The sequence below is a fragment of the Bacillus rossius genome, chromosome 7 (genome assembly GCF_032445375.1).
Source record: "Bacillus rossius redtenbacheri isolate Brsri chromosome 7, Brsri_v3, whole genome shotgun sequence".
Taxonomy (NCBI): Eukaryota; Metazoa; Arthropoda; class Insecta; order Phasmatodea; family Bacillidae; genus Bacillus; species Bacillus rossius.
Window position 1 is genome coordinate 47,892,523 of NC_086335.1, and position 27,939 is coordinate 47,920,461.

A 27,939-nucleotide genomic window follows, 5' to 3' on the forward strand; every position below is an offset into this window, starting at 1 on the left:
GGCGCATTCATTAACAGCAGCGAGTACGCAGTGACAGTCTTCAGTCAAGGGACAAAGACTAGCAGTACACAAGTGGTAGTGTGCCTGATCTGTGCAAAACTCTTGTGCAAAAGCGAGTGACTTTCAACTGTTTCAGAAGATCTGGTACCGAGAGATCATATGGCAGCTCGGTGTCTGTGTACGAGTGGTTCGAATGCTTTGGCCTGCAGCGAGTCACCCGGCAGCGAGGTGAGGGTGACACGAGTGGGAACTCGGCCGCAGCGCAGCAGAAACCAAGGCAAGTTACTACAAGATTCATAGTAGCTTTAAAGACTTAGGCTACAGATGTAACTGCTGAACACTGAGTCTGAACACACGCAGTGCCCTGATAATATATTTATATTTTAATATTTGTAGTATATTACGTATCTTATTTGCGCTATTCCTTTGGCGCACACGGTTACCAAGCGAATTTGTACTAACAGTTTTTCCTTAAACAGCCCGTGTAATTTTATAATAAGAAAATAATCTTGTATAATATTGTTATTGCATTGTGAATTGGGGATTAATATTAGTGTTTTATTTATATTTACATTGTGTAGATCCGGACTTGTACATATATTAAGAGATAAATTCAGATGGCTTATATTCATGTCCCTTTCAATGATTATCTTTTGGAGTATCATAACCAATATTTATATGATGACCTACCTATATTAGATTTAGGTATCTGTTTCATTGCCATCTACAAATAACACCTGGTATATGTTTCAGAAGCACTGAAGTATTGAATGAAGGATTGATGAATGTCACTTATTACTATTGTGAACAGGTTCATTATAATTTTGAATAAATGTTGAGTTAAAAGTTACGGAGACACCTTCCAGGTTATTTCCATTGTCATCTCGCACTCCAGTGGTAAGTGTGATGAGTTAGGTGAGAGGTGTGTTATGTGTTTAATTTATAATGTTAGGTGAAATAGTTACTTTGTTTAGGTGAATCATGTAAAAATGGTTCATTTTCCTATAGGTTAATTGTGAAATCATTAAAGTGATTAAAAAAAGCAAAAGGTTTGGGAAAGGTAGGTCGACTAGTAAAAAAAACTTTCACGTTTATCATTTTAGTAAATTAGTGAATTATATAGGTGGAATGTATCGTAAAGGAGACTAAAATTCTACAAGATCTAGTGTGTTTTGCGATAGCTGTATTTCATTTGTATAAAATAAGAATTTTTGTGATTAAAATTTTGTGGTATCATGAAATAGAAAATAGGCCCACCCGGTCTAATCTATTTTGCTATACTGGTATTTAATTTTTTGAAAGTGAGTTCTTCAATATATTTTCTCGGTATTGTGACCAAGAACACAGTTCCACCCAGTCAACTCTAGTTTGCGATACTGGTATTTTCACTTTTCAAACAAATTTTATTTTTCAGTAAAATGATTTTTTATAATAAATAGGGCACTATGTTAATTTTCTTGATACCGCCATAAATTGTAATAGACATAATTTTATTGGTAGTGAAAAATCTGCATCGGCAAAATAGAATAGTACCAGGGGGAATTATATTCTAGTTTATGATACCAACAAATTAATATGATATTAAAAATTGAAATGCGTGAAAAATTGTGTGTTTATTGTTTCCGTACTTGTCATTTAAGAAAATAAAATTTTGGTATAACGTAAGCAATACCATATTGGTGACATCATTAATATTGTTATGGTATCATGATATAGTATAGTCCCTAAAATGCTAAAACAGGTATTTTCACAAATATTTTAAGGTATTGTAAGTAATATAGCAACAAACAGATAGCGTATATATTTAATATTTCACCATAAAATTATAGGGTGACTGCTTAGCTAAGGTTTCCTAAAGGCATATTAACTATGTGAAGACTGGACACCAGTTGGATGAAGTGACATGTTATCCATTAGCCAACATGGTTTTAGACCCAAGCACCCAGCCAAGCATCACCATTAAACTTGCAAACATCATAGATTTATTGAAAGTACAAAGAAAATAGGTATAATACAACAGACAACGGAATAATTCGAAATGTAGTCAAAGTATACCACTCAAAGTGATAATGTTTTCACAATAACAAAGTATTGTGTAAAATAAATAAAACATATAAAAGAATTTAAATTTACATAGCACTGGTTATCATGACTTATCACATGAATTTCATAACAGCATAATTTATTCTAGTAGTTTACAAAGTGTATTTAGCTGTCCGATAAACCAGAAAACTGCACTCAGTATCACAATAATGTGTTATACATTGATTAGGCAAAAGTTAGGAACTAAAAGCAATATTTCAAACAACATGCAAATGTCTTGTTCCAAGAATAAAACATGGTGAAAATCATATCCTTGTATGAACACCTACTGTAAAATAATTCTGCTATATCTAATGAAATAACTAATAGTAATTTTGCAATGCAGTTTTACACAGTGATTACAAAAAAACATAATGATATTAAAAAAATGAATTTCCAAATTATAGTTTGCCTTTCTTTCGATGCACCCGTCCTCAATATTCATCCTATATTTACGTTAAGTAATAAATGTTTACCCGAAAATACAATTTTTCTCATGTGGCTACCTTAACCAAACCTCTACCTAAAAGTTTATTATGAGGAAAATACTTGTTAAAATGCAATGAGCTTTTACAGAATGATTAGAAAACATGTTAGGAAGTTAACTGCATTTAAGAATTTTTTTAATTTTTTTTTTGTAGAAAAGTAGTAGCATTCAACGTTTACCACATAAAGTATCATAATTATACCATAACACAAAGGAAACAGCAAAATTGGTAAATATTTACTTGGGCGGTATTTCCAAAAAAAAATGTTAAAAATCCGAAAATACCTTTATTTTATGCTCTTCGACGTCCTCTTTTCATTAAAAGTGGCGGAGGTAAGAAATTCCAAATACTTTAGGAGATATCTAATTTTTAAATTTCATCATATGTAGTTGAGCGGTATTTGCGAAAAAAAATGTTAAAAATCCGAAAATACCTTTATTATATGCTCTTCAACTTCCTCTTTTCATTAAAAGCGGCGGAGATAAGAAATTCCAAATACTTAAGGAGATATCAAATTTTTTAATTTTGCAATACAAGACCTGTGGAACCATTCGAGCGGCGCCATTTTTGTTATTTTGCCGTGTGTTCGTGAATACGTGAACCGTGAATGCGTAATTAATAAAATGGTTGATTAGGTCAGGTCAGTTACATTATTAATACTTTCAAACTAAGCCGACATTAAAAATTATTTCGTGAATTAATTTTAATGGCTGTTTAGTTTTAAAATATTTATAATGTAACTGACCTGACCAAACAAACCCGGACAGAGGGTGAACAGTAAACTAAAATGGTCGATTATGTCAGGTCAGTTACATTATAAATACTTTCAAACTAAGGTGATATTAAAAATAATGTGAATTAATTTTAATTATTCTTTAGTTTTAAATTATTTATAATGTAACTGACCTTACCTAACAAACCCGTAACAAAGGATGTACAGTAACAACTCACGTAAATTTTTTTGTTACTTATTACTAGCGCAACAATATCAAAATAACAAATAAGACTTTAAAATTAGAAACGTTAAAAACTCACCTAAGTTGGAGGCGGTAATTAAACACTGTTTTAAACAATAATTGAACTAAATAATCACGTATTAGTTCATTTGAATTCTGGCCTATCACGAACAATCACGTGACATCATTATCCAATAAAAAAACAGATACTCGTACGTAAACAAGAAACAATGGTGCACGCACGCCACAGGAATGCGCTGGTTTTGTGCTGAAATTTAAAAATTCGATATCTCCTAAAGTATTTGGAATTTCTAATCTCCGCCGCTTTTAATGAAAAGAGGAAGTTGAAGAGCGTATAATAAAGGTATTTTCGGATTTTTAACATTTTTTTTCGCAAATACCGCTCAGCTACATATGAAGAAATTTAAAAATTCGATATCTCCTAAAGTATTTGGAATTTCTAATCTCCGCCGCTTTTAATGAAAAGAGGAAGTTGAAGAGCATTAAATAAAGGTTTTTTCGGATTTTTAACATTTTTTTTCGGAAATACCGCCCAAGTAAATATTTACCGCAAAATTAAATTGTTTACAAATGCTCCACGCTAGAGAGGCTGGAAGCGTAATATTTGCTGTACCAACTTTTAACACTTACCCATTGTATGCAAATTTGACTCTTATATCTGGTACTTCTGAGTTTTGAGTAGGCATGACTGAAAATCGTCGTAAAAATTTCTTCCCTTTTCTGATTCTACGTCTATAAAACCTAACCACTACAACGTATAGCTGCCACAAGCAATCCAACTCGCCTTGGGGGCGGTAACTCTTCAGACCAAACTGACAGTCAAACACGCTGACCAGTCTGAAAAACACCAAATGTACAATAGAATAGAATTAAAATCAGTAATATAACATGAAAATCTGATATACCTTTAAAGGAAACAAATGATGTTACCTAAGCAATTAAAACCATAACCAAATGTTATACGAGCATAAACTGAATTCATACATAATAGAATCACTATGGGTTATAAATAAATACAAAACTAAAAGGTTTAATACTTACCCTTGTGAACTTAAAACAAAGTTTGTATACTTTTGACAGCAACGCCTTACAAAACAAAACACAGTATCATGCTTGTTTGTTAAGGTAGCTTGAAACCTCGCCTCGAAGGTAGTTGCAAAGTAACATGAAAGAGAGCAGCACAGTTTTCTTCATACCAAAAAGGACTATTTGCACATAACAGATTCTTCTACTTCCACTTATAAATTTTTTAATAAGAATTTTATAAGTGATTTATTAGCACTGGAGTTAACTTGAATCTGTCACTATGGTTCAGAAATAGATCTTTGCCAATATCTTACAACTCTCTATATATTGTATATATTTGATTTTTAATATCAAGTTCAAAATTACAGTTATTTGACATCATTAAAAAAATATTTTTTTAATCAGTTACAAAGGCCATGTTACAATCGAAAAGGCACGATTTACATATGGTCAGACATTCTAATAACTGTGCCTTCACCCGCGGCTTCGAGGCTGAAGCCAGGGGTGGGCCTAGTTGTGATTGAGGAGAAATTATGGTTTTTCCATTAGGGGGAAGGAGACACCAGGATAATCTGCGTGGGTCGTCGGCCCCCGTATTCCACTAGGCACTAGGCTGTCAGATACTACTAAATGACTAACTGTTAAAACAGGGACGCACTTCCTAGACAGCATAGGTCGCTGGTTCTTGATTAGAGTAGGCGGTAAACTACGTACTAAATAATGGGAGGTTTTTGGCAAGGCTTGCTTTTAATCGTGTGTTGCATGGTTTGGATTGCATGGCTCACGCCGAAAAATTACATATTACACTTGAGACCCTAAACAAACAGGTTGCACTCTATGTATGTTTTACTCGATTTTAACAGTAGTCTAGTTAGGGAAAGTAAATGGTTGGAGGCGTTCAACCCCCTAATGTTTGTTAACTCGTGACTCAACCTGGCTTCGTGAGACGTGAATCAATGTTAGTTCATGAAGTTACTTGTGACTAGCACGCGTATGCACGACTGAGTTGCATAAAATGTTACGTTGAAGTTGGCCAGTTAGTGCAGCAAGCGCCCATAGATGGCGACAACAGATTGACGCCAACCATTAGTGCTCCTCGAATCCGCACAGACCGCTATGGCGCATCGCCGCCTCACCCCGAGCGTGTGCAATGTGAACGCACCTGGGTGCAGGGTGGTGCAACGCCTCGAACATAAGCTGCCCCGCCTAATCGACTGTCGACCGCGCGATAGTCGACCACGGAGGTACTGTGAGGTGACCTGATTATCTGGACTTTGTAATTAACTTTCAGCGCTCTTAAAACAATTTTAATTAAGTGATGGCTATGATTAAATGTTATTTGTAATTCTGGACTTAAGCGCGATCAGGCGGCGTGCATGGCCCAGGATTACTTTTGCACACGACACATTTTCGCGGGAGCGAGGCTGGGGAGTCGTGCGGATGCCACAGCCATCGCCAGTTGATCACCGCCCTCCAAGGAGACTAGTCGCGAGTCGCCCGCGGAGCCTCTCGACCTCCGCCCTTACCACCTCTACCGGAATTGCGTGAGATTTTAAACCCGTCAGCTCCGAGCGGAACATTAGGGTAGCGCGGCACAAGTCCATCATAAACGTGGCCTGTAGAGCCCGGCTCCCAGTAAGCGAACCATGCACGACACAGTGCATGTATAGCGTGCCTTATAATAAAATACTTTAAATTGAGCCTCCGCATATCTGTTACAACGCCCGTAGCATAGCGTCCCTGGTGGCTAAAACAGCCGGGGGTAACTCTGACGGAACGACCCCTACTGCCTGCCGGCCACGTGGCGACGTCACGCCCTGAGTCAAGAGTCTCGGCTACGCACTAGCATGTAGTTAATATTGCCAGTTGGCGTCCAAAAGCAACTCCACACCCTTAACATCACCTCGGCAGAAGGCAGAAGGCGTCAAGATTTATGAACAAACATACTAAATAATTATTGTGCCTTTGCCGCAATGGAACTCTGGCACTAATTATTCGTCATATGTATTATAAAGGGTTATAAATATTTAGTTAATAATATGCAGTGTGCTGTGATATATGATGTATAATAGAATAGTATAATGGTTTCTCGCTGACTAATTTGTAAAGCTGGGGGACATAATCATCCAGCAATGTTTGACCAGACAGGTACAGCAATGTGCAAGCCCCCAACCCCCCGCATGGTAGACTCTTCTCTATTCTGTCCAAATCTTCATCCTGAACCATCCTTCTGTTTCCCGTATTCAACCTGCTCGCCAATAATGCATGAATTTTGCATACAGCATGTAAGTGCCCAGGGTTTTCCCTGTGTCTATGAAGGTTTTACCGGGGCCCAGCTTGTCTAGTTTACAGTCTAGAATAGTCAGTGAGGGGAGTTAGTCATGGTGCAAATCGCTACCATGGCTGGCCAATCCCCCTTCTAGCACAGGATGCATGCTCCCTCTCCCGCATGGCTTAACCCCTGCATGATTAGAGCGTATAGGCTTCGGCCTGAGACGCACTTAGAGTCTCTCCCTAACCCAGACCCCTCTCAAATACACTTAGTTTTAATTTAGGTTAGGAGAAAAAATCTTCCAGACAGAGATACTTATCCTAGAGTAATCTGGGGGAATAAAAGCAGAATACTGATACTTGGTATAGTGCTTTTTGCTCTCCTTTCTCACTCTCCATTCCCACTCTCTCTCCTGCTTCTGGAGTGGCCTTCGCTGGAGCGGCTCCCGGGATTACGCTCCAGCATCCCTCTTCCCCTTGAGCGGGCTCTTGAGGATTATGCTCTACCTAGGACATTCCTCCTGGAGTGGCCTCTCGAGGATTATGCTCTAGGTCCTTTCCCCCTCCTCTTCCTTGTTCTCCTGTCCAATAAGAGGACCAGCTGCCCGATTTATGGAGCTATTTGGCAGTGAAGTCTGGATCTGGAGATGTCACCCTCCCACCCCCCTCAGGAGGATGTTCACCCCACTTTAAGCCACTCCAGCACTGGACGCTGTTGCCGGGACATGTCAATACTTTACTGAGGGCGTAACATGTTGTAGCTGCTCTTAACCTAATTAATAAGTTTGAAATTATGACTCTAACATGGTACCTCCTACAGCAGTAAAGACCGGTCACCAACCCGCCAGTACTATTCGCCCACTGGCAGAACCCCTTCTCCTACCAGACCGCAGGAGTCAGAGAAGTCATAGTGTTAGTACCAAATAACTAATAAGTGCAATACGTATTTGCCCACAGTTCTTCTTTTAAATTCTTAAGTTAATCCATTCTGTTAATTTTGTTTCTTAAGGTCAAAATAGTAAATAGAGTGGTCACAGCAAGTGACAGACGATCTCCATTTTGATTCATTAATTCAAATTTAATTATTTACATTAAAATTTGACTACATTTTAAGGCCTTCAGTCACCTAATTTGTCATTAGATTTTTTATTTAATGGATTTGTAAAGTGTTTAGTTGTTAAGTTTCATGTAAAATTAGTGTTAGTTCATTTATGCAGTTGGCAGAAGTCATATATATACACACCCACCTACCAAAATAATAAGTTTATCTCCATCACCTACCGGCAGTCTCCAGTCTTCGTCAGGGTATGGTTCGGGATGGATGCATCGTTCGCAGGAGGGAGCCATTGTCATTGTTTCATTGGTAACACTACCTCTAATTATTATAACTATTTAACCTAAACATTTTTCTAATTCCCCCCACATGTCCCTGGACCATTTACAGTGCAGGTCATAACCCAGCTGTCATTAGCTTCACGTGATGTATGACCCTTCCGCTGCATGTTTCGAACTTATAGCACTGACCGACTTCAGAACTTTGTTTGAATCGGCCATGCATATGTCTGCCAGCTTCTCAAGTAATATTCTTTCAGCCCATTTAATATAGATTCTCGGCGCCCACTGAAGAACTAGAAATACGTGTTTTATCTGGTTTCATTTCTTAGAAAAGACTGCAACGAGATCTAACCATAGTGTGCTACTATTGATAAGCAGTGTTCAGTGATTCGTTCTTTCAAGAGCTATAGTAGTTTTTATACATAAACTTGACGCCGTCTCCGTTGCCTAAACTGAATTTACGTAAATTTAAGCTGGTAGGTTAATTTTGAATCTCAAGGGGGGGGTTCCTGGCCTCGTGGCGGTAGGCAGGGATGCGGCGACAAAGGACTCCCCGGGCTGTTATGGCCTCCCAGGACGCCTTATTAATGAAACACACGAGTTCTTTTGGTGATTTATTACGTAGCACACTCTACAGGTCACACGTTCATGTGACTGGCCGCTTCACCGTCGACCTAAGCTCCGCGCACCTGAACCTGCTAGGGTCTCTGCGAGAGTACACGGACGTGGCGTGACGTGTGTGGACGATCGGTCCCGCAAATTAATTAAGGAAACACATGACACTAGATTACTGTGGTTAGTCCGCACAGGAGAATGATTTACTTATTAAAACACGTTACACTGAATTACTGCGATTAGTCCCGCACAAGAGAATATTTACTTATTAAAACACGTTACACTGAATTACTGCGATTAGTCCCGCACAGGAGGATATGCATGCGCGGATAGTCCGCGGGGTGGCTGGGCCACGTTAAGCTGGGCACGGACACGGTGGAATCTGGAGCGATATCACACACGTGGCCGTGGCACGTCCCAGGTGAATACTCGTCCGAAAGTTCTGGTCGCGTTCGGCGCAGTGCCGCCCTGCGTGGGCAAAGAACTATGTCCCGTGGTGGGACGTTAAAGCGTGAGGCGCAGGTGCCACGACAGGTCACCTAATTGCTTACGTAAACTATACAAATCCCTGATGGGATACACATATTATTAAAAGACCGCGCGTGGATGCTAACGGCCGATTTGGGCCGACCGGGGAGCTGATATAAAACGTTTGGACTATATTTACCTATTGCAGTTATATGGTGTTGGCGCGAAAATTGAAGGCTCCCCGTGCGTGGGCTGCCGGCCCGGGCGAGTGCTGGATGGCGACTGACTAACCTCCCTGGCCGCTGGGGCCAGGGAGGGGGGAAATTCCGCGGGAAAACTGCGAAGCGCGGGAAGGTGACTTCGGCCAGTTTTGTGAATTAAACCCTTTTAACATATGATCATTTAATTAACATTAATTATTGAATGGTTTAGATTTCTTAGTTTTTGTTTATATTATAAAATGCATGAGAAACAATACCCTTGCGCAGTGCCACACCCGGCCGGGCGCTTTGCACACGTAGGAGGCCGTGACTGACGTCACGCCGTTCGGGGCACTGCACTACGTTGCGCGCGCGGGCGCGTTCGGGGCGCGGCACTTATCAGGTGTTGAGGACACATAACGGCCTGTGCTCTCAGAGGGAGCACTGACGGCGGCGTCAAACTGTAAATCTATCTACAAACCAAGTCACATGTGAATAAAACAAATGTTTTCCAAACACTTATATAATTCAGGGATCTTTATCAGTTTAATGAGCGATGCGAGTGTCTGGTTTGTATTGGGCTTCTAATTAAACCTCAGCTTCCGAGCCTAGTGGGTCATACTGGGGACGATGACCCACGAGGAGACATCATCGGTTAACTGCAAGAGCTAGCTTGGTGCCCTTCCAGAGCTAAGTCAAACATCATTCATGCCAGTCCTCACTAGGCACACCACGGTTCTCGAACATAAGACCGCAGGTGATGGCAACTCAAACTGGAGACTGTCGGTTGCTGATTGCCACTACTCTATTTATTGTTAAAGAACTTTAATTTGGCCTGCTCAAGCTATATTTCCAATTAATTAAGGTTTAGGGGACATAATGGGTTTTAAGGTCACTAACTTCACACGGTGGCCATATGGGGCCTACACTTACACCCTATGATACACTTCCCTAATGGTCATAACTCAACTGAACCTTAATAAACTTAAGTACACATCGAATTATTAGTTCCCTTTTGATTCAAACTTCAGTGGTTAGCACATGTCACACTATATTAGTCAATTGGCTAAGTTGCACTCTTTACTCGTGTATAATGAGCGAGTGGTACGTTGAGCCAGCAGAAATTGGTACTGGTGGGTGGGGATCGGACTTTTACTATTATAGACTGTACGATGTCAACTACGTATAAAGTCTAAGAGAAATTGCAATAATTTTTAATTAAAATTGTTAACATTTGTTGCTGTCAGGTGCAAAGTGATAATTAGTCGGTTAGCTACCAATAAACTGTATTAAATACCTGACCAAACACATACAGCCATAAAAGATTTATAATCAACATACACAAATCGCTACAAAATAATAATAACCTTTTTTATTTTTTATTTTCAAGTTTGGGTACAATATTTAAATATTGGAGTTAAGTATATATTGGTTTACCATACACCTATTTACATTTAGCCTGGGAGATACTACTACTAGCGCCGTTCGGTCTTAATTCCCCACGAGCTTCACTTATGCCATTGAAATAAAAGGGAAGTTTCCTCCAAAAATAATTCTTATCTCTGCGATGTTATTATTCTCATTGATGACAGATTTTTAAAGCATGTTGAAAGAATTTGGTTATGTCTGTTCAACTCGGAAAGTTATGTTCAGTTATTTTATTAGAACATTTCGGTGAAATTGTGCAAACTGTAGGTTACGATTTATTTAAATGGGGTTCGAAGCCATTGCAGTTTATAGTAAATAGTACACGTCTAAAATTTCAGCAGGTATCAGATTATTTTTCACAATTCTAAGGGTTTAATAGGTTTGGTATATTGTACTTTACATTTTCTTTAATATGCCAATTTTGTGGCTTTTGTTTGGTGTACATGTATAATAAACCTAATCGCAAATAAAAATAATTTAATTTTAGAGTTGGACTTTACATCTACAATTGGGCTTCCGCCAGGTGGCAAGACTCCTTCCCTATTTCAGTTTCCCATTCTCTTACGCTTTGTCCTTCGCATCTCTCACTTCCAATATCTTTCCCTCAAGCCCATTCCACTCCCACCCTGACCTAACAGGAATGAGTGCTTTCCTCCTCCCGTTTGTTATTCCTTCTGTATATTCCACTCTTGGTTTCTTCTCCCTCTGTACACATCTGTGGAATCTATTACCCAGCTTCTCCTAGTCTCCCTCTCCCTTGCCCACAGCTTCAAAGCCTTTTTACCCACCTCCTCCCCTGTAGCATTTCCCACCCCATCTCCCGGATTGTCACAGATGGTGTATATAGCTCCCTCCCTTCCTAATCCCTTCTCTACATACCCAAAAACCATCTTTCCACCCTGAGCTGTACCTTCTCTTATCTCCGTCACCATGGCCGCATATTCCATCGGCCTGAAAAACTTGGAGTATGCCTTTGCCTTTACCTTCCTGCCTTCCTCTTCTCTTCAAAGTCTTAGAAATCAGCTTCAGCCCTCCTCACTTTTTTTTTACCACCTGCTGTACCTTTTTCCCAATACTAGGTTGCTCTACAGGGTTACCCCCCATGTACTTGTAATTCTCTGTCTTCTGTGTGTCTTGCACCTTTTACCAATAAACTTCCTTTATCACCTTCCTCCTCGTAAACCTAACCACCTTCGCCTTGTTTACATTTAATGCCATCCCACTATTCATTGACCAATGCGCTAGCTTGTCTAGATCACCTTGTAGCTAGTTTCCCCCCTCCACCACTGTTTAATTCACCTCACAGTTGTATGCAAACATCAGCAGCTTTCCTTGCTTATCTCGATCTATCTCTGTATTGCAAAATGCATTATATAAAGTAGTAATGATATCAAGCATTACCCGTTACATATTTACCTATCATTTAGTAAACTACCATGCCTTGAATTATAAAGCCATTTATGAATATGTATATTTATATTATATTATCACATAGTACACTAGATTATCAGAATTCAGTTCATTTAATGTTATAAATTAATTTTTTTTGGTATCACATAGTACTCTATAATGGTATCCTAATGTATTTTACAGTGCACAATCTATTTCACTGTGAAAGTACGATCACATATGCAAATATCTATAAATATGTATATTAGTTTGTTAGGAGTCTAGTGTTGTTAATGACATTCACTGACTTACTAAATCTTCTACCACTCCTGCCTACAAATATTTCACATTTCATTTACCAATCATTATAACTGATAAATTATTTAATTGCACATTCTGTAGGATCATATTATTTTCTGGTTATTCCCTACAGTTTTCTAAGACATGTCTTCTTGCGTGCTTAAATAATAATTTTTCCTTTTTTTTCTTCTTTTAACACTTTTTACAGGGGAAGAAATAAGAAGTATTGTAATAGTTGCAATTTGTCACACCAGTGAAAAATTTATTTATGAATTCAGTTGTTTTTGGACACAATTTGTTTTTCATTTACCTTCATTGACATTCAGATGCTCTTCACAACTTTCTTTAAAATTAATTAAATTTAAATTTTCTCTGCTGACTGTATCATCCCAGCTTATTTTTTTCACAGCACATAAATACTTGTATATTTTTTTTTTTTATCGTAGCACTAAAAACTTACTGTCACAACAAATTTGAAACAATTTTATGTGTAACAAATGCTTTTTACAAATTGGTTTTGTAGTATCTCCCAACAAATTATCTCATATTTTAAACACACTATCTTAATCACAGTAACAACACAAACATCCATGTAGCATCACTTCCTATAACTTTTGAATGTTGATATTCCTACTTTGCCTTGTACCAATTTAACATCCACAGATTTTTTTATATCCTCCTTTATTTTTCTTAAAAGACTTCCACAATGACATATTTTCTACCTCGCATACCACAATTTTGCATACCTGTTATATCGCATGGTTTACTGAACCTAAGTGTGTCTGTTGTGTGAATCTTTGGGGACCACACAACAGGGGAAATTATAGTGGTCTACTAACTTAAATTTTAAACAGCAAGTAAGCTTCGGTAATTGTAAAGCTAAACATATTTTATATAAAAAAAAGTTGTTTTGGATGCTGCTTCGCCCTGTTGGCTCAGTTTTTAGAAATTCTGCCTGGTGAGGCTAAGGTCCCAGATTTAATTTCCAGCCGGGTCTCTGATTTTCCTCTCATGAAAATTTTCCTTGCCGCGTATATGGCACCCCACAAATTGTGTGAAGTTAAAGTTTCGGAACAACACAACATACAGTCCTAAACCTACTATCACAACTCTGATGTAAAGAAAAATAATTGTTTTTCAGGTCACAAGGGCCTTGAGTGTGCTGGTTCAGTATGGACTCGTTACGTTTTGTGAAGGGAGTGTTCCAAACAAGGCAGAGTATACGCTGCTACCAGAGCGTGTGCTGCTGTTACTTCGTTATCCTAAGTAAGTACTTTCTGGAGACCATGCATTCCATCACTCCTATCATCACTTCCTTTTGTTTGTTTTCATTCGTCCATTTTACCACATGATGGTATGGGACACGTCAAGAAATATCAGTTAAATGTTAGATACATATATGTACAGACATTAAAATAATATAATACTAATAATAACAATAACAATACAGATTTAAATATAGCCTATAAATAAAAGGTAGATACAAGTATGTACATACAAGTACAGACATGAAAGTAATAGTAGTAATAATATTATTCAAATATATTCAAGTATACACATGTGGTCATAAAAAAGTACCTAATACAGGTACCTATAGATAACATGCCATCGGTGATTTATGATCAATAATTATAAACAGCTTAGAAATTAAATAAATTGAGGAAGGCATGCCAGGTTGTAATAAACCTGTCGGTCAGAAATCACCAGAGGTCAACCACCGAGACACCCTTAAATTTAAATTCTATACAGGCCCAACAGTAATTCCTATGAACAGTGGATTGTCACTACCAGTTAATAAATTAAAAGAGAAAAACATAGGCAAGTGTTTCGTTTCACCTTTATTACTGACAACATTTCTTTTGACATACATACTTTGCTTTGGGCAAGAGACACATAGAAAACAAAGATTTTTTAAAAATTTTTACTTAAGTGAAAGGTTTTTAATTGTCTTACATGCTTTTTAAGGCAAATTCCATTTAATCCAGAACTTAAGGTGATGTTAACAGGTTCTGGTCCCGTCTAGTCTTGTTTGTGGTACTTCTTTCAGATACATATTGCTAATGAAGACTCGGTATGGAAATGAGGCAGAAATCTTGGTTGAGGAAATCCTGAGGAAAGGGCAAGACACCGCCTCTGCCGTAATTTTGAGAGCGTCAGAAAGACTGAAAAACACAACAGAAGGTAATGTATCATATTATGCCTTTTCATTGAGATGCTTATTATAATGACCTTGATCTGAAATCATAAATGCTAAAATTATATTATAATGGCTTTTTAAACTGATTCTGCTACTGTGTTTAGGATCGTAGAGCACTGTCCCAGCAATGCTGTCCGATTTTTTTCCAGCAGTTCAGTTTGTAAGGCATTTCCATTCAGCCTGCAGGCATACAAATATGTAGTGTTAACCAATAAAAATATAATCATGTACAGCAGTGAGACTTGTTTTTGTAGAATTTTGAGTATGTATGTCTGTGTTTTGCATTCTAAAAATTTAGAAATACATAGTATAATAAAGGGAACCCATTAAATGTGATTTTAAAAATAATACAATTATGTTTTTAATAGCTGCAGTAGATAAAATAGTTAACTTTAAACTATGAAATAATCTCATAAAATAAATTTACTTCGGTTTATGTGCTTGTTTAGTGAATGTGATACAAATAACTACTGCTCTATTGTGTGTATCGTGCTAATACGTAATATCTTTTTCTGCCAATGAATAACATGCTTACGACACAGAAACGGTTTGTTACTTGCTTGTTGTTTGTGCCTGTGTGATGCAGCTGGTAATGTGGAATTGACGACCATACGGGACAAGTTTGCGACCCTTGCAACAAAGCAGTTTCTGATGCGATGCCCCAACCCGGTGGAAGAGAAGGCAGTCCCAACGCTGACGATAAAAGAACGAGAGCTGTTTCTACCACCCGAACTGAATCTTAAGGCACTGACTGAATTGCAGAAAGGGGAAAATGCTGATCCCGGAGATAAAGGAATATATTGGAGGGTGAACTTGGATAGATTCCACCAGGATTTCCGGTAAATTAACTAGCGTTTGTTAAAAAAAAATTTAATTTAAATTAGTTTTTTTTTTAAATCATTAACTACAATGAAAAGTTTTTAATCCGGCACATTCTGAGTCACTGCCATTCTGATTAGAAATTTTGTCTAATTATAAAAACTTCAATATAGTTTCAACATGAACACCATAGAAATAAATGCAGTGCAACAGTATTAAAAACAAGTTGTAATAAGTTACTGCATAGAATAAAAAAGTACAGATAAGCTTTATTGTTTAAAAAAGTCTCTAATCTCTTCAAAGTATTACAGAAATTTTCAAAGCGGGAGTGCGCACAACTAACTCAATTAGCTTGGCACAAACAATTTATGGTTGGAAGGTAATGATATCTGTAGCAATTAGAAAGAAAAAAAGAAAAAAAAGTTATTCATAATTTCACGTGCGCTCAGAAAAATACGAATTCGTGAAACTCAAAGCAAATACAAATTCGACAAACATTTAAGTCATTGTGCGCAACATAATAGCACCTCAAATAAAAAGTGCTTATTAAAAAATCTGCTCTCTAAAACTAGCCTTTAGATTTTTAAAATTATTATAATATTTATATGAGGTGTGCTGATTTTAGTATTGAAATATAAGTAGTTATGTACTAGTGGTTTTATAGAAGTACTTTATATGTAGTACTTCTGTGGGACTAAATACTAAATAAAAGAATTTATGTCGGTATTGGGAACATTTGCAGGGATGACATCATGATATCTTCCATGACCAGACGATTTGACGAGGATGTTGGTGAATTGATGCGTGTAATCTTGCAGCAGATGTACCTGAGAACCGAACCTTGGGCCTCGGTTTCCAACCCTGTGCCATTCACGGAGCTACGGGACACCATCAAGAAGTTGAACAGTCACCCTCTGTTGATTCAGTACCTAGATCAGTACTTGAAGGTTATGGGTATGTTCAGTGATTTCCATCGATAGTTAACATGTTGGCATGGTATCTGTTACAAGATGGGGTCAGATCTAGTTTGTTTTGTATGTGAGACAGTTAAGTAAAATTAATGATAAGAATGTAACCAGGTTTTCAATTTATGTCTTGAGTATTACAACTAGGATAGGCCCGGCTGAAAGACGATCTGGCTTGCAACATTACAAAAAAACTTCAAAAAATAATAATAAATAATGAGAATGTTCATCGAAAATGGTTTTAGATTTCGAGGTTATGTACGACTTTGGTTATGCTGTTTTTACTGAAGGAAAATGATTTAAAGAAATTTTACATAGATTAATTTTTTTGGTTCTTGCACAAAACAAAACACAGTTCGTCATTACACGAGGTTTACAGTCATTGCTTACAGTTCTCTTAACAACAAAAACTACATTTTCCTGCTCAAAAATTAAATGTCTGTTGATTTTGATAATGCAAAAAAAAACGTTCTTAACACACACGTATACACATTCCACTTTGTAAATAAGTCGTGAAGTCGCTTGGCGTTGACAGTACAAGACCAGGACAAAGGTGTGCTTGGGATGGTGGCAAAAATTTACTTAAGCCCCATTTTGGGCTGTGTACTGAGACTGTGGTGACTGAAATTCTAAATAAATCCGAAACGAAGTTGATGCCGGCGCAGCCCGGACCACAGCAGTGAAGTTCGTTACGTATCACACATTATGTTTTGGCGTGAGCCACTGCAGAACGTGACTTACAGATGACATTGAGCAGAGAACTGGCGAAATGACACAACTGCCTCCAGCCACACCTTACTGCTCAGTCACAAGTGCCCAACCTACAAACTGAATTATAATCAGAATCATTCTACGTACGTACTTGGTTATGTTTTGGAGATTCTTTGTTCTATTGAAAAGTTGTAATTTGTTGAAGTGTATATGTTATTGCTAAGGGTATTGTGTATTATTTTCTTGTGTTTATTTTAGTGATGGGTCAAATCCCAATTTTCTTGAATCCAAATCTAGGTCTCAAGGGTCCAAAATAAAATAATTTACGAGGCGTGTTTTTTAAGTAAGGGCCGTTTTGAAATTCGGCCGCTGCAGCGCTGCAATTGGCATGTGTACCTATGCCTATGTCGATTGAGAATCCCGCCAACTGTGAAATACGTGCTGTGATTCATTTTCTTAGTGCTAAAGATGTTCAGCGGCTGAAATTCATTGTCAAATCATCATAAGTATCATCAATATCATCTTCTTTTTCGTCTTCATATTTGTTTTTATCTTCATCCTAATCATCCATCATCATCATAAACAACAAGGACTTAGTCAACATAATCATCAATCATCCAACCATCATTCACAATTGACTGAAAATATGTTTAATGTTTACTTCAGTGTTGTTTCATGTCATTATTTTCAATATTCTAAGGTGTAAAGTTATCAAATGTATTGTGTATTAAATTTGAGTTTCAATATTTTCTCTTTTTTTTTGTCAATTTTTCATTCATAATTATTTTTCTCATGAAGGGTTGTGTTGTAAATGTTCTGGAGGCCAGGACAGAGTTGTTTGTTTTCTTTTGAATTATCTGTAATGTTGTGGTTCTGCAATTATGTACTTAACTAGTCATCTAATTTCTGTGAATATCATCATTGTAAGTGAGTAAACCTTAATTTTTGTCATTTTGAATTTTTTATTTATCTTATAAACAGTGATTTATATTTTGTGCTATTCAATAATCATACTTAAAAATTTTACCCTAATTTGAGCTCTTTTAGTTTGCTGAAGAATTGGAATGTAAGTATATTGCTATTTAAATGATTTTTTTTTGTTTGCAGAAGAGGATTCAAGCTGTTTTGTTTCAAAGGTTGGTGACAGTGCTGGTGGCCAGTACAGCGTCAATATCAAGTATGCTTTTCTGGAATTGACTTGGACAACTGTAGAAAATATAGTTCTCGAGAGGTTTGGCTCAAAAGCAGCAAGAATTTTCAGGTACTGTTTGAAGTCTTGTGTACAGTTTACCACTACAGTAGAATCTCATTTACAAGCAATTAACTTTAAAGTATTCCTAACTTTTAGGTACGTTTTCAAATCCCTACTAGTCATTCATCATTATTAATAATGGCTTCGGTATAAGGAACTTTCATCAAGTACCCAAATTAAGTTTTTTTTTTTTTTATGTAAATTTTAATGAGATTTAACTGTAGTCTTAGAGACTATGAGTTTATCTCCAATGTCTCGAAAGTGCAAAGTTGTTCTTGCGCGAACTCCGTAAATGTCACCAGCACAATTTTAGTTTTATGGGACCTTCGTGGAATCAGTTTGTGCAGTACGTGCTAGTTTATTTTTTCCCCTTAAGTGTTTAATAAATTTTTGTGACTTAAAGATTTAAATAATTTGGCAGTTGTATCAATTTCTGACAACGGCTTGATCTGCCCAAAAGCTTGTTTTGAACACCCAGCCGTCACCAGGGGGAAGAAAGCCATGGTGTGGCTAGGGCAAATTGGGCAAGATGAGTTTACGGTGGTTTGCTATTGTTGAAATCTAACTTGGGACACTTTAACGACTGAGCCAACAGGTCCTTGATCTATGAATACATCAAATGTTATCATGTTACAAGGTTATTAAATTTAAATTTTTAAGTCATTTCAGAGACTTTTCAAAACAGTAATACTGCATTTTTATGACATGTTATTTTCTTTCCTGTGCACATTTTAAGTTTTTTTTATTATTACCGGTATTTATTCCATTACGTTGCTTTTATTTCCAGGTTAATTAGGGCAAAAAAGTATGTTGAACAAGAGCAGATACAACAGATAGCGATGATACCTGCCAAGGAAGCCAAATTGCTGACTTACAAGCTGCTCGAAGAAAACTTCATCCAGATGAAGGAACTGAGGAAGTCGCTTACTGCAGGACCCAACAAAACATTCTTTCTGTTTTACATTAAAATAGATCAGGTATACCATAATACGTATTTGTTAAGAGTATGATGCTGTTTTACTGTTTTATTTGTGTGATCAACATCAAATATTCAATGGTAAAATGGTAAGTAACTAATGGACTCAGATATAAGATGAATAAATATTGTAGATTGTCTACTTTTGCTAATGTAGTTAATTATGTTTAGTGCATCAGTTAGAATTTTTTGTACGAATTTGTACGACTATAGTGAACAAGTTATGTATTTACACGTAGAGGTAGAATTGGCTGGCACAAGTCACAGTTGTGCCCGGCTAATACAAGGATCGTTCCTTTCACTTGCAAAAAAAAAAAACTTGAAAAATTGAAAAATATACTGTCTGATGTTTTAGGCAGTTAGTTGTAAAATTCTGTCAATGACTATTCATTTTCTCAAAACTGTTCATGGTTATATTTAAATAAAAGAGTTTGCAATTAATTTGGATTATTTATTCTCATGTCAAATTTAAATAATGGTTCCACAAATCCAAAACTCAATTTTGCTGATTGCTCCTCATTATTGCGTCCCTTTGTGAAAGAATGTTCCTAGCGACCTCGTCGTCTAGGTATGACAAAAAGGAACAATGTCCTGGTGGACCACCTGGCGACCCAAGCCTGCACTGCACGTTTGGGGCTTAATTTCTAATTAAAAATGTCCATAAACTGACAAGAGACAAAGGCTGAAAAATACTTTAGTTGCGGCCTGGCCTTAGACATGGAAATGTGTGCTTCAAAGCACCTGTAAAAATTTTTTTTTGTGAGACGCTGAATGGCGCGATTAGTTAGCACAACACTTGGACGACTGACGAGACTACGTAACTGTTTGTAACCACGCGGCGAAGAGGCAGCCAAATGACCTCACCGACCAGTCTAATATTTTTCTTCAAATCTTTTTCCTAGAATATAGAATCCTGAGAATACTAAAGATTTGATGGTATTTGAGGATAAATATTAGCCCACCCTTAGTTTTATTTTGATATATTATACGTGGATTCATCTGCTCATCTTCCCACCCCTTACCTTAATGTGTGGCATGGGTGGAAAGAGGGGAAAATGGCCAGGCTCAGTTAACATAAATATACTATACATTGATTCTTATTGCTGTTTAGTGATATAAAAATGTTGGGTATTAAGATAAAGAAATGTATGTCATTTAAAATCATAAAGTGAACTACAGTAAAACCTGTCTGATTCGATCTTTGTTTCAATATTGTGGATAGTTCAAAAATTTTCATTAGTCATTTTAATTTCCTAATCAATCAAAGTGAAAAAAAGATTAATTATACTTTTATTTAAATAATTGTAAGTAAATTGCTTGGAACATCTAGTAAAACATGCGGGATTTCTTCATAGGGGACATATTCTTTTTTCAGTGGAAGATGAAAGACTGTTTACAGATGTATGACTTATTATGTGGCAAAGGAATAAACACTCTTTTACCATAGATGTGTTCAAACATGAAATCCCTTTGTAACTCTTCTTGAATTCTTACTGTTAGGTTTGTTAACATAGTTGTCACTGTGTCAGTCTTCTAACGTGTGTTTTTCCCCCACAACTTATAGTTTCAACTTTGTGGATTTTTGTCTGATGTGTTACATTTCATAGTCACATTACTCTCTAAACCTGCACTTGCAACATTGTTTTCAAGTGTACTCCCAGACTGCAGTGGCAGTAGCTTACCAAGGAACTAGTAGCTCTGGTAGGGATGAATGTGGATGGTTTTGAAACTTTATTTTTATTTTTCTGTTCTTTTGGTTGTGAATCAAACAAGTTTTACAGAACTTGCAATTTTATAGAGGACAAGCAGATGGTATTATGTAGTTAATTTATTAAAATGAAATTAATATATTTTTTTTTTGCTGTTTTCCAGGTTGCTAGAATGGTAATTGAGATATGTTACAAAGCACTGTACAATGCGCTGACTCGCAGGGAACATGAGCAGAAGGAGAACTGTCGTTTGATTGAGAAACACCAGAGGATTGAGTCCATCACGTTGAGCATGCGTGCACAAGGGATCGCGGCAGAACAGATAACAGAGGTAGAGTATATCACCCCGTAGTCTGAGAATGTATATTGGAGGAGCAGTTTTTGCATCCAAGTGGGAAACCTTTAATTTTTTTTTCTATGAAACTAGGGGAAAGGATTCCTAACATTCCTGGGTCCATGTTGTTACTTTTCATAGACAATATCCATGACCGTGAGTGTTAAGGATCTGACCCAAAAGATTTCTTGTATGTATATAAAGTTACATGTGTGTATTTATTTTTATAGAATACAGTTTATACATAAATTAATTTTTTTTATGGCTGACTGTTTTGGAGACTTTGGGGTATAGATAAATCTTGAGGGATTGTAGATTGGACCTTCCACAGTGGTGTAGGTTTGTGTTCTTGGGGGGGGGGGGGGTGTTCTTGGTTAAGGTGTCTACACAAACGTCTCAGAGCTAAATTTAGCTACATATGAAGTACATATTTACTATTTATAATTAAAAACTTTAATTTTATATACATGAAGAGAATTAATAAAATACCTTGTATTTAACTAATATTTCCTATATTATGTCCCTGCGTGTAATGTAACTCGTGATTATCAAGCAAAAAAGTAATTTGGAATTAGTTACACTCATATCCCCTCCTATAGCTACACCACTTGTTGCTCATGTTGGCAAACAAAATTAAATACCAACAGAAACTAGCATAATTATTATTAATAAAGATATTTTTTGAGTTGCACTACTATGGCCCGAAAGTATTTAAATGATGAAACCCCATTATTATAAAGACTTTGTGATGTATGTAACATAGTACTTACGATGCCAGAAGTTGGATGTGAACCACTTTCACATGCATTGGAAGTTTATTGATCACTGCCATTGAAATCCCACTTGAAGAATGAATGTGTTGAGAGGGGTAAAGCAGTATAATAATGGAGACTGGAAATGAAATTGGAATTCTTGAAAAAGATTTTCACACCTGAGTTGTGTATATCATACATCATACAGCTTGCACACGAATTCCTATTTCTTGCTGTGAAAGTTTGTTTTTCTGTTTTGAATTATGACTATACTACAACCTTCCTTGATGAGTACGTAGTTGGTTGTACAATAAATATATATGTATTTGCCTATGCGAAAGAAAGCCTCATTTTGAATTTGTTGTTTTTCAGATTGAAGACATGATCACCCCACCTGAACTTACACTCCTGGAAAAAGTCAAGTCTATGATAAAACGACTTAGTGATGCTGAAATGCAACTTGATGATACAGTTTTCATGCTTCAGTTGTTCCTGAACTATCACAACTTATAAATATAAATTGATACATTTTAAAACTCTTTGTGTGACTTTTTCTAATTATTTTATAAAGTGTAATAAATCTCCAGTTTTGCTCAAACTTTACATATGATGATACATATGAGATAAAAATTCTCCTACCATTGACATAGTAGGGGGAGGGGGAGGGGGAGGGTGCACGTGCCCCCCCCACCTCTAAATCCACCACTGCAACATACATACTATATATGCAATAATAACAATTTATAACATGTGCACTTTGTATAGGTCTTATCAAGTACAATAACTGTTTTCACTTTACCCTGTCGTTTAACACTTGTTACGAGCAGATGTGTTACTAAACTGCAGTCATGGATAGGAGTGGACGGGGTGGAAAGCCAAGCTGGGGCTGCAAGTGACGTTATGTGCAGAATGATGTACAAGCGATCAAGGCAACCTCTCTGCACCAACATGGACTGGCCTGCCTTCGTTGCCTCGTCGCTAGTCACGTCGCAACAATATTTTCAGGAAGACAAACACATGGCATGCTGTCAGTGTTGGGCAAGCTACAAATTATGTGTAATGATAATTACTGCTGGCTCTCTTGCATCCCACAAGCCTTAACCTAGATATATGCTCCTTCATAATTGAGAGAGAGGGGAAGAGGGAGGGAGGGAGAGAGGGAGAATATAATTAATCATTAAGTAGGTAGTCTGTTTCACCTCAGTCAGTTTAGGTAAAAGAATTGAGGAAAAACAGCACTGAAGCACTGTGTCTCGTCAGGTCATGCTGTAAGGACCGTTGGACTAGTTAAAAACTGTGCTGTAATAGAAAATCAATGCATTTTAACTTGCCAAATAAAACATCTGTATGGCAATAAGTAAACTATTGATAATTGAACAATATTAAATTTTCTAAAGTAGCTTAAGTCTTAGAAACCCTTTTTCATTCTCTTAGCATTTTAATATGTTTCTAACCTTATTACAAGTTTAAAACCCACAGGTTTACACGTAATGATAGGTATGCTATAGAAAACATTACCCTTAAGATGAATGCCACTTGTGGGGTGAGTGTTGATGAGGGAAATACGAGCTGGTAGAGACTGGTGAAGATATATATATATATATATGGTTGATTTGGACGCCAGTTAAAATATAACATTTAGAGAGACAAGGGGTGGAGAGATATTAGGGTGGCATCACCAGATGTCAAATGCCATGCCCTCTCTATCATACCATGAAAGGTACACAATATGCAGTGATGTAGGTGAAAGTGGTTCAGCAACGATGTTTTATTTACATGTGACTTGTTTTACATATCTACTGTTTGCAAAGGCAAACTACAAAAACCAATGAAAGAATGAAGCACCAAAAACACAATTTATAAATAGTTGTTGTCATCCCTCCGAAGGCCCTAAAGTCCGGCCTCCACTCGCCAGTATTAAACCCCGCTAACAGAACACACCTCTAGCACATTTCACGTGAGTCAAGCGAGCCGCCGACGTCGGTGAGTGCCCCAGATACATCCATATGCCCACACCACCAAACAGTTCTCACGCATCTTAAATTGCTGTGATTAATTAAGTGATTTTTAATTAGCAGAACAACCATTAATAGTGAAAGTGCGTCGTAGGGGTGCAGCGGTTTTCCCCATGGGAAACCGCAATTTATAAACGTTCGGAACGTCCCTTGCGGCCTTCCGCCAATAATTAACCACAGTGTTAACAAACCTAATTTACCTCCCTGTTTTTACTTGCAAATAGCCACTGGAGTAGTCAACAAGTGACAGACAGTTTCCAGCTTGACATTTTTTTTTCAAATATAATTAATATAAATTTTGTTATGTATTATTATTATAGGCCTTCTGCCAACTAATTCAGACAGATGTCATTAAGATAAGAGTGTTCTATAAATAATAATGACTAATTATGATTATGAAGTTGGGATAACGGTACATTAGAAAGTTTGGCGCGTCATGACGCTTCCTCCCCTCCTAAGCTGGCACAAAGCGGTAGTAGAGTTTTACTCACGGGCTGGGGCGGACGTGTGATCCTGCGAGGAGACTTCAACTTTTTGTGCTTCTGATTCGTCATTCTGGTAACTATTATAATTTGCTAAAACCTTTTTCCTCCCCCTTTTCCGGTGCACGGCTTATCCTGGCTGCTTTAATTTTTGCTCGTCGCGGAACAAAGGTTCACGACGCAGTCATCTTACGATCCGGGCCGACTCCCGCGAACAGAACTTCACGTAATTCGTCGAGCATACACCTGCCGACTGCAATCTTAAAGACTTTGCCATTTAATATTATCTTCGTGGTCCCGTGACTCACACAGGTGAGCCCGGGCACGAATCCATCTACAGCTTATCACAGGAGTGGCCGTTAATCCACCCAAACTCTTCGTCGACCCACAAATCAATGTAGAGACCTTGTTTGCAAGTGTCGCAACGTAACATCCATGTAATACGTAATTAATTATCAGTGTGAGTGTATGTAGTGCCAACGTGTTTTTTTTTTTTTCCAGTGCAATTGTGTAACTTGTGCCTCCATCCCCACAATGTGAGATGCGATATTAAAAAACCAGCACCTAAATCCCGTTTATTTATTTTGCAAACACCTCCTGAACAATTAGGAAACAGTCCTCTATACTGTTTAGGGCCAGTGCTTATTAGAAGTAGGGACTCCCTCCCACCATCAACAGCCGTCGATCGTAGTGGAACACGCAGGGGCAAAAACCCACGACCACCTCGGTTAAACCTCAAATTAACCTGGCGCCCGCCAAAGATTTCCTTTAGAGCCACTGAAAACCACCAGGACTGCCCCGGGTCTCGATCCCGAGACCGCGGGTGACGGCATAGTGGCACGCGATGCTTAGTCCTCGCAACAGTCTTTTCTAAGAAATGGTGTTTTAAACACGTAGCTCGGGTTATGCAGTGAGTGCTGGGAATCTACATTAAATTGGCTGAAACATTATTTGAAAAGCTGGCTGATGTATGCGCGGCCGATTGAAGCCAAGTTATATTTTGGAGTCGGCCAGTGCCGTAAGTTCGAAACCACGCTACAATGGGTCACACGGCAGGTAAAGTTAACGATAGCCGGGTCATGCCCTGCACTAGAAATGGTTCGGAGACATGTGGGGAGAAATAAACAAAAAGGTTCAGTTTGAAAAGGTGTAATTACCAGAAGTATTGTGATCAATGAAACAGCGGTGATGGCTCTCTGTAGGACAATCCATTCTTGGACTGGGGCTCGAAGAAGACTCAAGGCTGCCAGGAGGTTGTTGGTGGCGAGCGATAGTATTGCCAAGGGGGGAGGGGTGGCAGAGCAGCAACCCCTAAAATACGCCAAAGAACTAAAACTAATTTTATGTGAAACTTTAAAACTAAACCCTGCACAAATCCATTGTAATTCTAATGACAAATTAGGGGGCTGGAGGCCTAAATATGTGAAGTTAAATTTTAATGTAAATAAATATATTTAAAAACATAAATCTAAATGATGATCGTCTGTCATAATTTTCTTTTTTACAGGTAAATTTTATTTCGCATACTACATTCATATAAACATTTTTTTTTTTTTTTTTTTTAAACTTTCATAACCTCATTAATCACCCACATGTTCTTTACCATCTTTAAGATTGTTGTGGTGTAAACAGAGGCAGTAGCGTAGCCAGGATGGGGAAGCGGCATTAGACCGAAAATTACTAGACCGAAAGTCACAAGACCGAAAGGCACAAGACCGAATGGCACAAGACCGAAAAATTAAAAATTTCTCTCGCTAGGAATATGTCTTAACTCTGGCGTCAGGCACAAGACCGAAAGTCACAAGACCGAAAGGCACAAGACCGAAAAATGGAATATTTCTCTAGCTAAGAATATATCTTAACTCTGGCGTCAGGCACTACACCGAAAGGCACTAGACCGAAATGCACTAAACCGAAAAATTATCTCGAATGGAATATCTCCTCCAGTGTTGCCAGGCGTAGCACACAAAATTCGGGTACACTTACCTCAAAATTCGAGTACTTACGGGTACGAGGATTTCTTATTTCGGGTATCATTCCGGTACATACAAAAAAAAAAGGATTAAAACATAAATAGCTATCTTCTTAAACAAATAATTGTCATATATGACACAATCTCATAGCAAAAACTTTTATAGTATCAAGGCCCGTGTGAAGAATATTAAAATGTGTGGTTTTGGCAGAACGAGGTGGAAGGGATAGATTAGGTCTCAAATAAAAAAAAAAGTATAATTTAGAGGTCAGGAACAAATAACTTCGCTAATATTATAGTTTTTAGTTAACAGCTCAATTATATTATATGATTAAAAGTAAATTAAAATGAATATAAGATCTTCAAAACCATTATATATATATATAACTTTTCCTGGTACAGTGAAAAGTGTTTTTATTATTATTATTATTACCAGTGTTGTTAAGTAACGAATTACAAGTAATCGGATTACTTGTAACGATTACTTTTCAAGTAATTTATACTTGTAACGAATTACATTTAAAAAATGAAATTCGTACATGTAATCGGAATACATAACATTAATTGTAATCGTTACATTAAGGTAATCGATACTTTATATTTACTTGCCGTTCCTTTTATTCTCGGAACGTATAATGAATACAGTTAAGAACAAGAAGAACATACATTTTTGTATTAGTAAAGTTTATAATATTACGCTTGTAGTGCTAGTGACTTGCAGTGTATCCAACATTACCCTATCCTAAAATCTGCATTTTTAAAATTTAACACATCACTACCGTCAAGTGCTCCCGTTGAGCGTCTTTTTACTGTTAGTAAAGATGTTTTTGCCATCAAGAGAGGGAATATATTTGATGAGAACTTTAAAATGCAATTGTTTTGTAAGGTCAATTCCAGAATTTAAAGAGTGTTACTTGTATTACAGGTAGCTACTTGTATGAAGTCTTTTGATGTTATTCAAGCATGTTTGTCCTCAAATATTATTCATTTAACTAAAGATAATATATTTAATCATTACATGAAATAATTTTTTTTAACAAAACATATATGTATGTTTATTGATGTAACAGTGTGTAAAAAAATTGAATCGTAAGTCAGTTTTAAAATGGTAGTGGAAAGTAATTGTAATTGTAATTTTACTGATTACTTTTATGTAAAGTAATTTTTACTTGTAAT

General features: G+C 37.2%; 2 protein-coding genes across 5 annotated transcripts in view; one reads left to right on the plus strand and one right to left on the minus strand.

Moving 5' to 3' along the window:
* Positions 1–4,692, minus strand: part of LOC134533970 (atypical protein kinase C) — a 391,849-nt gene extending 387,157 nt beyond the window's left edge. For 2 of the 3 annotated variants that reach the window (XM_063371817.1, XM_063371819.1), the window contains exons 1-2: positions 4,589–4,690; positions 4,178–4,384 (exon numbers count right to left, since the gene is read on the minus strand). In XM_063371817.1, coding sequence (XP_063227887.1) covers positions 4,178–4,233 — 56 coding nt within the window. In that variant the 5' untranslated portion in view covers positions 4,234–4,384; positions 4,589–4,690. Of the gene's footprint in view, positions 1–4,177; positions 4,385–4,588 lie in introns of all 3 variants that reach the window. The other variant, XM_063371820.1, reaches the window with a different exon arrangement.
* Positions 4,693–11,020: 6,328 nt separating this feature from the next.
* On the plus strand, positions 11,021–22,830 carry LOC134533972 (DNA-directed RNA polymerase III subunit RPC3). Of its 2 annotated transcripts, XM_063371830.1 has the most exons (9): positions 11,021–11,231; positions 13,721–13,845; positions 14,627–14,760; positions 15,363–15,615; positions 16,338–16,549; positions 18,379–18,532; positions 19,311–19,500; positions 21,372–21,539; positions 22,667–22,830. In XM_063371830.1, the coding sequence occupies exons 1-9, from the start codon at positions 11,085–11,087 to the stop codon at positions 22,805–22,807; spliced, it is 1,524 nt and encodes a 507-aa protein (XP_063227900.1). In that variant the 5' UTR covers positions 11,021–11,084; the 3' UTR covers positions 22,808–22,830. The 2 variants fall into 2 exon arrangements, with proteins under 2 accessions (XP_063227900.1, XP_063227901.1); XM_063371831.1 differs by lacking the exons at positions 11,021–11,231; positions 13,721–13,845 and having other exon boundaries at positions 13,856–14,760.
* Positions 22,831–27,939: the final 5,109 nt, after the last annotated feature.